Raw genomic sequence first — 12,541 nt, 5'->3', positions numbered from 1 at the left:
TAAGGTTGTTGAATGGGATTGGCACTTCTGCTCAGAACTTAGAAAATAAAGGTAACTCATAACTCCAAAAGGCCAAATGTATTTCAGGTAATCGYTTACAGCAATAAAAAAGTATTTCATTGCATGTTCCATTCATTCACTACTCTTCTGGCAAGACTAGTCTCAAGATAAATGAATTTAGTCTCCCCAAGGATGCTAAATGAAGAAGAAGGAGGAAAAAAATAATGACTTGGGTTGCATTTGAACTGGTGACCATGAGGTCAGTTTCCTCTTGGCTCCTTTTAAAACATCACAACCCTTAATTTTTTAAATGTTTTGAACGGAATCACAAGTGGTTTCTTACTTACTGCCTTCCCCACTCCTTCTACTGAAACATCTCAGTGTGTTTATTTTATTACTGTATTTAGTGAGTGTTTGTTTAATCCAGTCACTTGTGTTGCATTTATTTTATATTCTGAAGTGTTTAGTATACCTCCAGGGTTGATATATATGTAAGAGTGCTTTAGATAACAGATGTAATATACAGGGGAAAGGCTCCATGCACATGGTCTCTGTGTCCTCCAGACCACTTCATTCCTGCATTATTGTGGGAATTATATTATTTAAAAGACTGAATAATAACAAGAAAACAGAGCTGGAAGAGCCATCTACAGAGGAGTCTGAAATCTGGTTAGATATCCAGAAATGGGGTTTCTTGGCTAAAGAATGGACCTAGAAAACAAGAACTCCTGAGTTCTGGTCTTAATTCTGGCACTTACTGTTTAATGAGCCTTGGCCAAATCAATGTGCCTCCAAATCTCAGGATATCTGTCTACATATGGGGATAAAAGGACTACCTAGCCACTTCCAGGATTTTGTGAAAAACTGTTTTTTGCCAATTTCCTGCAATAACTTTGAGCAAGACTACATATGCCATTATATCTTTGAAAATCCATACATATTCTAACATGTTTAGTAACAACGATCAGTTACAAAACAAAATGGTAAGTGAAAGTTCTGAGCTCTTTTTCAACTCTGTTGAATGCAAGAGGAAACAGTCTGAGATTTAGGATCTCCTCCATGAGGCTGCAAGATGGAAGGATGCAGAATGTAATCTCTTAATGAATTCTAATTGTTGAAATGGCACTAGATTACGTAGAAGGAAAGGTAAGCCTGAAATTGTGTTAGGTTACCACCTGCCATTACCTTGATACTGTAAAATTCAATTAAAAGCAAGCTGTCCCTTTGCTTTCCTCCCATGTTCAAATTTTGCAGGGAAATGCTGGACTTCACTCAAAATGTCTCATATTTCTTGACTAGAGGAAGTCTAGCAATGACGGCCTGTCTCRGGAACTAGCTGCAACATTTCAAGCTTTTTTTTTTTCTTTCTTTTTTTCTTTTTAATTTAGGCTTTTCTTTTCCCTTCCCAAATTGGCAGATAAACGATCAGTGTATGTTATTTCTGGCTGCCTTGACATAGCTGCTATTTAAGGTTGAAGAGCTGGGCTCTGCACATTTCAAAATGAAATCTGTAAGCCTTTCTCCAAAGATTTTGATCATGTCAGACTCTGAATCCACGATTAATTTAGAGGGAAAATCTCAACTATTTTAGCAATATACTCTGCTCCCCTTAAAATTAGCCAGGATACTCCAGTGCCACCTTGTATATAGGCTAAAGAGAGTCACACCTATAGGTCTCAAGCTTATCAGAGGAATCTAAACTTGTCCTGCCCATGCTCTGCCAACCAAGAATGACTCAGCTCCTGACTAGAAACAATATTAACTTAAGCTAATAAGCTTTACATCTGTCTGCAGGATACTATTTTAGGAGCTTTATACAGGCAAATTTGTACCTTTGAAGTCAAAAATTTTGTTACTGATATCAAAAAGCACAGATCAAATCTTAAGTGTCCTGTTCATCCTGAGAATCAACTGAACATGGATACCTGATTGTCCTATATTCAGTGGTATATCCCAGCCTAAATGAAAACCTTTTTCAGTCCTGTCAGCTGGAACACTTGGGGAGTCTCTTAAATAAAGTGAAAACTGTTGTCCTTTAATGAACAAAGGACTAGGAACTTTTTAAGGTGAATAACTTTTTATTTTGAAACCCAGCTGAGCAGTAATACTTGCCTCAAGTTCTGCCTAAATCTGTACCAAAGCAGAAATGCGCCATTTGTACAATTCTGCTTGCAAAACACGGAATTGTAGCAAGCCTCTTGCAGCAAACCCTGAGAAATACTTTTCCTAGAGCGATTCAGACCAGTTGCTCTCCAGGCTTACCAGCCCCCAGGCAGCCATTGTGTCGCTCGAGTTAGGCGCTTCTAAGGGGTAGAGGTAGCCAGAATCAGCACTGAAAGACTTGTGCATGATGATGCCCTACTGAAGGACATAGGACAAGTGTGCTTGAAATCATTCATAAGTCCTGTTGGAGGAAAGGAAAGGAAAGGAGAGTACTATGAGCACAACTATTACTCCCAGGTATGGTACGAGTTCCTCAAAAACAACAGCGAGAGCTGCTGTCACTGTAGGTGCAACAGTTCACAAGTTTGGAAAATTGCCTTCTAGATTTTGTAAAATCAGTTCTGCTTTTTTGAGCTTCTATGAGGCGTAAAAAGCAGACTTGCAACTGCGTTCAGCAGGCCTGAACCAGTCCGCTGTGATCTACCACCTGGGTGCAATGGAGTTTGGGGTTAATCGTGCTAAGGCCAGCATATGCAGGTGCCAACCCATAGCCGAACTAGTGACAATTTGATGTCAGATATCACAGCATCTTAGGTGATCGGCAGCAATTTATAGGAAGGCTCCCATGGGAATAGCAATTCTGCCATCATTATGAATGAGTCAGTATTTATGTACGTTCCTGGATCAAGGCCAAAGAGAAATGCGCAATCTTATAGGCTGTAAATTTGATGGTAGCAGTAGACAATACATGTGTGGAAATCTGCAGTCTGCATTCCAAGCATGCAACTCTTTAGAATTAACTTTTTTTTCTTTAAAACAAAGTAGGGTTGAAGAGTTCAGACTTCCCGCAATGTATGCTGCCATCCACAACATAGTATCTTTAAATCTAGGCAGCAAGAAATTCTGCAACTGTAGAGCTTCTCTGTTTCAAAGAATAGCTAATTCTATTACAAGCAACATTTCAGCAACAACTAACCTCAAACACTGAAGCCAGCTTCAGCCTTAACAGAAGTCAGAACATTTGTCTCCATTTGCAGTTACTCTTGCCGGCCTCAGGCTTAATTTGCCTCTCAGATTTTACACTGCTGATACAAATAACCACAAATCTCAGTGGGCAAAATCTTGACCACAATGACCTCATGTTGACTTCAGTAGCACCTGGATGTCACCCAGCACGTAAACCCTTGTCAGTGCACATTAGATAGAAGCTGCTGGACAGACAAGCCTAAAGATGTTAAGTCTGCTCCTAGAACATAGAGGGTCAGGGTAGGTTTTTTCTATCTTCCTCTGGCAAAAAGCTTTTAACTCTTAATACTGGAGGTTGCTTTACATTCAAAGCCAATTAATAACTTGAGATCCTTGGCAATGTCAGTATGCCAACAAACTATTATTATTGCATCACTTCTCTGTCTAGGACCCAGATGTAATGTTTACACCTTCCACTTAAAACCTTGGAGAACCACTAAGAGCTAACTGTTTTAATGGTGATGATGATAACTGTCACACCATCATGGAAAAAGCAGTTAACATCATGTGTTGCGGTATCTTCCGCGGTCTTAATGCCTAGCCACGTGCATTGTGGTAAACACAATCATTCCTTTTACAAGGGACATCAAACTGCTTTGAGCAGATGGATGCTTTCCATGGCTATTTCTAGATATGGAAATGGATACCTGAAGATAAAATGCTCTCAGATGTATTACCCCAAGTCATCTAACTGATTCCTTTCTGTCCTGAGTTTCATAGTGAAATATACTTTTTGAATGTGTTTTCCTCATGTCCAGGACATTCTGAGAAACTTTAAATAGTGTTCTTCACAGCAAAGCCAATGGAAGATGTGACTTATCACAGGTTTGAATGGCAAAACTCTGCTGGGTCCAGCTGTTCTGGACTAATCACTTGGCAGGGTATGGAAAGCCAGACAGCAGTAAGAAGAGCCAAATGTGTTCCAGTGCCCCCTAAACACTGCTGATAACTGAGTTATTCCGAGGTGGGTGGAACTGAAAAATGAAGCAAGACTGGGCTTGTGTTTCTGCGGTCAGACGCCTGTCAGGATTTTGCAAGCTGATTAAGGTTCTGAGAAATGATAAGGCAGAACTTGAACTTCCTTTTATCAAGGGTTACCTTGTGTCATCTCACATTCCAGGATGAGCATACAATACTCGCAATACGTTGTCTTTTTCATTGATTTGTCCAAATTTAGCCGGCCAGAAGTCTTTGTCTAACAGAAAATGGGATATTATGTTTATCTGGTCTCTTTGTTATTCAGTATCTTCTATGGGTCTACAGAATACCTCTGCACTTTTCTCTCAGTGTATCTCAATGCTGACAAAACAGACCCTTCTCCATGCTCTCTGATGGCAATTCAACCTCCTTGTCCATTCAACCTTGTTTTCTCTTTCGAAATCAACTTCAGTGGATGTTGTGATTCTCGAGCTAAATTCAGGTTCAGGTCCATAAATGTATACAGAAAAACTTTAGCACAGACAGTTCTCCTGGACTTCAGATAAAGAATATTCATGTTTCTCACAAGAGGCACAGAACAGCTATCACCTGATATTGACCTTTGRTCACTATTAATGTGTAACTCATGGATACTGTCAACTTACAGGAAAATTTAGCATTTTATTAGCAGTCTTCTGAAACACCAAGCACAGTTACCTCTTTGAATTTCTTACAGCACTTCTAAAGATTAGGCTCAAAGGACAGCAGAACTTCAAAAAACCCAATAATCTATATTCTGATTTTGATAACTTTGTCCAAATTCAAGCTGAAATATCAATTAGTGATGGAATTTTAAGCCTTTGGCTGGATATGTGATATAACAACATTGCGGAGTCATTTCCTTAGTAATTTCCTTCTGGAGAGTACTCTATTTCCTGAACTTCATGGGTATATAGAGGCATTTGTCAACAATGTAGTCCCAAACAATGCTGTTTGCAATGCATGCTCTGGTCAAAGACTGTTTTGTGAAGAAATCATTTCTAGTAATGCATTCCCTTTGCTACAGCTACAAACTGTGTCGCATCACTTGCAGAGTGATTTCATCAACTTCATTCTCACAACACACAATGGCAAAAAAATTTAAGTTCACCTACCTCGAAAAATCTCCTTTTGCCTCCTGTAAAATGAAAGACAGAAACAAAAATATATTATTAAAAAAAAAAAAAAAAAAAAAGAAAAAAGAAAAATAAATCTAGTGTGCAATATTTGCAAAATTCATTTTAGCTGCAATTTCCTTTTGTAACTGATTTCTCAAATATTTTCTGGGACTAGTCTCTAATAGGCTAATTCAAGTGTTCTGACACATATGGCATTAGCTAGGCAGATCTAACAGACCAAAGGGTTGCAAAATACATGGATGGATGATTCCTCATTCTGCTTGTGGGTATCCAAGAGGCTGCTGGAAACAGTGCTAGTAAAGAGGTAGGTAGCCTTTTTGCTCAGTGTGGAAGTTACATTACTAGAAGATCTCCGAAGTCTCAGTGGACTCTAAAAACCCCCTGACTCTTCTTACAAGTATTCTRGTTATTTTAGTAACTGGATTTTGAATAACCTAGCTCAATCTCAGCTTTCAAGGGGATGCAGTTTCTTTAATTCCTCACTAGGTGTTTGAGGAAGTATTTAGTTCCCCTCCTTAAATACCTAAATATCTGAATTTATTACCATCACAGCCTGATACTAAAGAGTTGGGTAATGTTCCACTCTAGTAGTTAGATTAGTAAGACTCAGATATCTGAGTCTTACTGGATATCTGGAGAACTCTCAAAATCTGAGTCACCTCCTGAATAGATGTAATACACATTTTGCATTTTCCATGCACAAATTGCATTATTACAGTGTATGCCAAGTTCTACAATTGCTGCTAACTACAAACAAAGCACAGTGCAATAATGTAGTTTGCAACTGGTCAATAATGTAACTTGTGCTTTCACTGCCAAGAGAACCTGGTTTTGCATTCAGGTGTTTGTCTCTGCAGCCATTGAGCCACTCACAAAACCACTCAGCCCAGGTTCAATGAAGCTTTGATCCTGTGATTCAGGTAAGTTTCTGCTGGTAACACATCAGTTTAAAGTGAGGATACAGCCTAAATCACTCGAGTTCTGACTGTCCCCTAGTATCTTCCCATTTTCCCCTGAGCAAACTGAAGGACAGATAAGCTCTCCTATGCTTCATAGGATGGAACCATCACAAATATCATAACTGTTGTTTAACACACAGCAAAAAACAGAGGATATGACCCACACTTGTGCTGGGATGAGCATACTCAACTGAAAAAAATTTTATTGGGTAGAGTCTGTATACCTCGGTTCTCAGACCTAAATACTGTAGTGAAAATTGAGAAGTAAAACAGATTGCTGCATGATCCCTCTTGAGTTGCTTGGATTTTGTCACAGACATGGCTTGTAGTAATTTCTTGTTATAGACAGCAGAGGTGTGGCCTGTTTTGACTCCTTTTGTTAAATTACACATTAAACTACTACAGGAATACACGCAAAATCCTGTGCTTGTCTGTGATGAAAAACACAGTTGTAGCAATGAGGGTTACAGTGACAGACCTGGATCTGGTTGTACAGTTGCTAATTGCTCAAGTTATTCATTAGGATGAGCAGACAATAGATGCATAACCCTATTGCTGATTCTCACAATAAGCCTGTTGTTTGATGAGTATTCCCCTAACACGCCAATATGCAATTTCTATAATGTGCTTTTAATTGAGTCTCCCATCCTGACTCTCTCGCTCCATTTTTGTTACATAAAATGATCTTAATGAAGATTCAAATGCCTATGCATTAATTGCTTCCTGAAGCAATTTTCACATGAAAAGTGCTACAGAAGTGCAATGCTTTGTTATTAATGTTTGTTATTAGGGCAGTCTGATGAGAAAGCCTTTCTGCTCACATGGATCCTCATAGCTTCATGGCTGAAAGGAAAGAGATTAAAAACTATACCGAAAAAGAGAACAAGAATCATCTGACAATTATCTCTGATCTGCTCCCACATGAGAGCATGCGGAGAACCCACTTCCATCATCCTGAAGAGATTGCTCTTTAGGAACCACAGATTTAGTAAGCTCTGCTGGCAGTCTGCTCTCTGTCCCTTCCCTCTTCCGACAGAGCAAGACATAATTTTTGTTTCTGAAGGAGGTTTTGGTAAGTCTTTGAGCCTTTCTGTCCACATTGGGGAATACAGACAGATGCACATACAGAAGCTTTCTAATAGAGATCTTCACAGGGMCAAGCTCTAATGGGAAAACAAATACAACAGAAATCTCTGCAGGGGAACACATCATGTAAGGATTTCACCTAGGAAATCTCATTCAACACTTAAATTTTCTATGGCTTTAAATCATATCCTAGGGCCTTTAATATCTCTGTTGGTACAAGTATAACATACATTTATGTATACAAAATATTGGGCAGTGGTATCTGCTTCCTAAATGGGAAGTTTTGGTTTTGGAGCCTTCTGTATCTATTTTGCATTGTTATAAATAATGAAAGGTGTGTACCGACAATTTTCATAGCTCGTCTGCTGACAATTGAGAGGTCATCTTCATGGCAAATCTGACAGGACTTGAATGCTGCAAACATTCAAATCTCAGCCTCACTGAGGGACTCTGTACTTCAGTTCACAGGGACTCTAAGACTCAGTTGCCTGGACCAAGAGGGAGTGTAACCCCTCTGAAGCATGGAGTTAGTACTGTCCCAGTGACAGTACTAGTCACTGTCTAGTGACTAGACACTACCTACAGAAGGTAATGTCTTCTACCTTCTTCCTTCCATTCTCTCACAGGTTTGGAAAGGACAGATAACTATTCTCATATGTCACTGGGAAAGAATCACAGAGTTGCACTTGTGTCCTGTAGATCCACGGGCACGGGATGTGGGACATTCCCTTGAGATCTCATTAGCAAGGACAGCACATGGCCCTTTCCCATCCTGTCCATGTGTCAAGGCAGAGCTAGAGGCCCTTTGCCCCACTGTGGCAGTGAGCATGCTGCCAGAGAGAAGAAAGGAGAAAGCAACTAGCACAGATCATTTCCACAGAAGCAGAAGTCAGGCTTTGGGAGTCACAATCATTTCCATCCTTCCCTGGGGACTGTTTGGTCACATTTTAACCTCAGCCTTACCATGGTTACAAATGAGTATTACAGGTCCCAATTTCTTTTTTTTCTCCTATAATTTTGAGAATCTTTCCACTTCTGTTCAGCCCTTTTGGTGTGATTTTGCAGGTTACCAAGACATCTGATGCAACACAAAAAAGCATAAAGCAAGAGAAGGCTGCTGCTTACCTGCAAGATGTAGGCAGCCAGTTCAAACACCACTTCACTATCCACCTCAATGAGTTCCTTGAAAGATGAAAAAAACAAGGAGAAAGACAGAAAGTTCAGTCAATTTGAGCTCCTGCAAGAAGAACATGCATCTCCTCCTAGCTGCTGCACAGTGAAGCATGCAGCGCCAGTTTTCTCCCCTGGCTAGGCTTCAAAGCATTCCCTATGTTCCTGGAGACCAAAGTAAGGCTTAACCTGCTCACTGTGATGTGGAGAAAGCCAAATACTCACTGTAATGGCTTGGTAAATGAAGCATAACTGGATGTGGCATAAAGGGATTCCTGTGCAGGAGGGAGAAGAAGGCAGGTGTGGGGGGTTCAGGGTAATTTTTATTTTCTTGTGTGATTTAGTGAAAAGAAGTCTGGGGAAAAAAACATGTTTTCTCCACAAAATACCACCCATGTCTCAGGGGAACACAGCTTTTTCCTTGGYTCATAGAAGCAAGGAAATGAGGGAATTTGTCTTTACTGAAGTTGTATCAAAGCCTATGTGGACCTTTTCTGGCCCTTGTGCAGGCTGAATTCACAGGAAAAAGAACCATATTCTGTCCTACAGGATGGGAGTTCTGATATTGGCCCCTTCATCTCCATAAGCATTGGGTCTGGGATTGTTTTGGGAATGAGCTGTGAAAACAAATCTCTTGCCAGATCTGAACTGCTCCATTCAATAGAACCCAGCCACTGATGAAAACAATTGTGGAAGGTTGGGTAAAATTGTGAGGGTTATGCTTGGACACTGTGGTCACAAGAAGGGCTCTGATGGCCTCATCCAGTCCTCTCAAGGTCCATCTTCTATTGTGCCTGAGATGGTGCTGTGTTGGATAGGGGACAGCAGAGGACTGTGGTGCCAGGGTGTAGCTGAGAAGTCCAAAGGACCTCTGATTGTGGCACTTTGGTCAGAAACCTCCAGCCATAGTCAGGCATCGCAGCATCTCCCTAGGGACCTATGTGCCATGTGCTGGCAGCTGGTGTCATGCACCTGGCTGTCTGCCCCTGGGGAACATAGGGCCACAGGACAGAAGGGCCTCAGCACTGCTCTCTCTGAATCTCTGAATGTGTGGGATATGGATCCATCAAAAATGTTTGGGATGGGAGGTAGGAGCATTAATCTCATAGCCAAGCGCACTTTTCCCAAGTCTCTGGCCCCTGCTTTTGGGAACATAGTGGGCCTCTTCTCCAGAGATATAGTTTTGGCCTTAATCCCGCAACTAGATTTCCTATGTAGTCTCCTATGTGGCCATAGGAGTACATATACATGAGCCACTGTTCAGCTCACATCTGTGGTGCTCTTCTGTTGTATTTATTTAAACTGCTTTTTTAAATATTTTATTTAATCTGGAAGGAACTGAGTGATCTAAATATATATCACTATTGTGATCCATGCTCCAGCCAAGCAATGGCCACACCTCATTTACAAGCCACAATCGCTGAGTTGGCTTGTCCCTGGAAAAGTCAAAAACAAAGGGAACAAAACAGAATAAAATCCAGGTGTCCTTGGCTTTCACCAGTGCCAGCTTTTTAAAATAAGCACTTGCCTCACCTCCCTCATAATGACTCCCTGAGGAACGAAGACCAGCTCTGCCATGGGCAATGAACACACCTTCCCCCGTTCAGCTAAACTGTCTGATTCACACAGGCACCTGCACTAACGATGTGTATGTGCCAAGTGAATGTGGCTGGTGTGATAAATTGATTCAACTATAAATAGAGCCAGACTAGGGCTTTCAGGCATATCCTATAGCAAGGGGGCCCAGGAGTAGGCCCAGAAGGAATCAGTGTGCCTGGTCTTCCTCTGCCTTTGTAACCATGTGCCAATGTCATGGCTAGTCTATACTAGTAGGCGAAGTGGACCAGGGCCCATTCACTGGCCCTAAGGGTACATGGCACAGTACAGCTCATGGCTAAACACAGTATAGTTCATGACTAAACACTGTTTCTTCCTCCCTACTCCAAAAAGCGAGTGTTGCATCTCATCTATATCACCTCTTGAGAACAGGTGTTCTTCTCTAAACACTGCCCAAGCAACCTCTGGGAGAGGGCTAGGTGGCACCGGCCAAAACCCATACCATARCATGCTAATAACTCAATAGCGTGACTGACAGTGGGACAGTGCTCAATGTGAAGGCCCTTGTTTGCTGTACAGACATGGCTTGGCCTTTCTGGCCAATGTTAGCTGCGCTAGTCCTGTGACAAGATTTTKGATTTGTGGGTCAGTGGGTGCACAGCTGAATTTCTCAGTACACAACAGGCTGGGTCAAAAGGAGCTCTATGCACAGGCAGAGTAGGACAGGGCCCAGCACAGATCCAGCTAGCAACTCTAGAAGACCCACAGCCCCAATCTAATCAGGCATTTTTCTTTTCTCTCAACATGAGAAGCTCTGTGCATGGGGACATAGGAAGGTGTATGTCTGGAGAATTGAGAAATGTGGGAAGGTCTGAGCTACTAGCATAAAGCTAGGAAGTACAGTTACAACAAACTCAGCATGGCCTTCCCTGGCTGCAGGATAAGCCCAGGGTGAGTCCAGTAAGGAACCTTTTCATCCAACAAGGATACTTCCAAGGTTTGGGAGTCTGCAACACCTGCTAGCTGCAGGGAGACAAGCACTGKTTTTTCCTAGATACTGAATCCTCTTTTCTGTATCCAGTGGATTCCCCAGGCATGCAGGCTGGGTGCTCATCCTGTATCTGAGCAGAGATCTTGCACCTACCTGTCAAATTCAACGTCTTTTTTAATAATAGAGCAATGCTTGACTGTGGCAGGAAGTCAGACAGGGAAGGACTTGTGAGGGAGACTGGGAAGCCAAAAGGGCTATTTTTGGATAGAGATGACAGTCAGCTCAAATGTGCAGAGTAATGGTTTCAAGAGAGGTCAGACTAAAATAGACCAACCTAGATCTGTAGGCACTTTCTGTTTCTTCTTCTTACGCTTTTTCCGAAAAAAGAACAGCAGTGTAATCTTTTCCTGGCAATACTCCAAAAAAGAACTTTCCCCAGGAACCAAAATGTGATGTTCACTGAGCTTGTTGCTGGAGAGGGCTGAATAAGCACATCTAATTACAGCCCTGCTAGAGAGCAAAGCTCTGCAAAGCTCGGCTCAGCAACCCTGCCTCTTCCCAGTGCACTGGAAAAATGGCATTTTCTGGCTCCCCTTATCTTTCCCTTCAATTTAGGACATGCAAACTTAGTCTCTGCATTTTAGGACATGCAGATATGTAAACTGGTTTGCTCGGCAGTTCACAAGCCTGCTTAGGGTGGTGGAACAAAGACACAATAACTGGCTGACTACAGATGTCCCTTCCCGCCAGTTCCTCACCAGCAGGTGGGAGGTGGATTCACACAGGTGAACGGCTTCTGCCAGTGCAGGATGAGGCAGAAGGCAATAATCTCTATTTCAGGGAATATAGCTGACAGGAGGCGTCTCCCAGTCCCACAGTTCAAGTCACTCCTCCAGCTCACCTGGCAAAGTCCTTAAGCAACCAGCCTCTGCCTGGATTCAGCAGGTTCTAGCCATGCAGTAAAGGAAACAGAAGGCCAGAAACTTTCAGGGACTGTGGGGAGGKGAAAAGTCTGATCCTGTAAGGGCTGATCTGGTAGCTCTCAAGCAGGACCTGGCAGGGCTGGAAACCTGCTCCAGGGCTCTGAGGTTAATTTTCCAGACTCTGCCTCTTCTACCTGTGCACTCAGCTTGTTGCATCGCAGGAATCGGCTCTGCAGCTCTGCCACCGGCGCTCCAGCTGGGGTAGCGGCAGCAGCCTGAGCCAGAAAGCCCTTCTCTCTGGCACACGGAGCGCCTTACAACAGGTAGCTCTGGTTTACGGCCCTAATGATAACAGGCTGGTGTTTCCAATAGCCTACCAGGCTGGCCTATTTTTGGCACAAAAACATTTCTCTGTGTATGGCCTGATGCTATATAAAACGACCTTCAATACTCACACGCACAGACATCCCCCCCTCCACTCACCACACGTACTCCACGTACTCACGGACACAGACGCTCCCCCCAAAACACACCTGCAGACGCACACACATTCATACTGCACGCCCATGT

At 42.3% G+C, this 12,541-nt stretch overlaps 1 protein-coding gene across 5 annotated transcripts in view; it reads right to left on the bottom strand.

Annotated features, from left to right (window-relative positions):
• FRMD4A (FERM domain containing 4A) overlaps window positions 1-12,541 on the bottom strand; it is a 231,164-nt gene that overhangs the window by 70,137 nt on the left and 148,486 nt on the right. For all 5 annotated transcript variants that reach the window (XM_085299106.1, XM_085299098.1, XM_085299090.1 and 2 more), the window contains exons 6-7: window positions 8,456-8,512; window positions 5,262-5,284 (exon numbers count right to left, since the gene is read on the bottom strand). In XM_085299106.1, the coding sequence (XP_085155232.1) occupies window positions 5,262-5,284; window positions 8,456-8,512 (80 nt within the window). The remainder of the gene's footprint in view (window positions 1-5,261; window positions 5,285-8,455; window positions 8,513-12,541) is intronic.

Source organism: Rhea americana, unplaced genomic scaffold (assembly GCF_003343005.1).
Source record: "Rhea americana isolate MKP2758 unplaced genomic scaffold, rheAme1 scaffold_1, whole genome shotgun sequence".
Lineage (NCBI taxonomy): Eukaryota > Metazoa > Chordata > Aves > Rheiformes > Rheidae > Rhea > Rhea americana.
The sequence above is the reverse complement of the archived record's forward strand: the minus strand, read 5'-3'. Positions and strand labels throughout refer to the sequence as shown.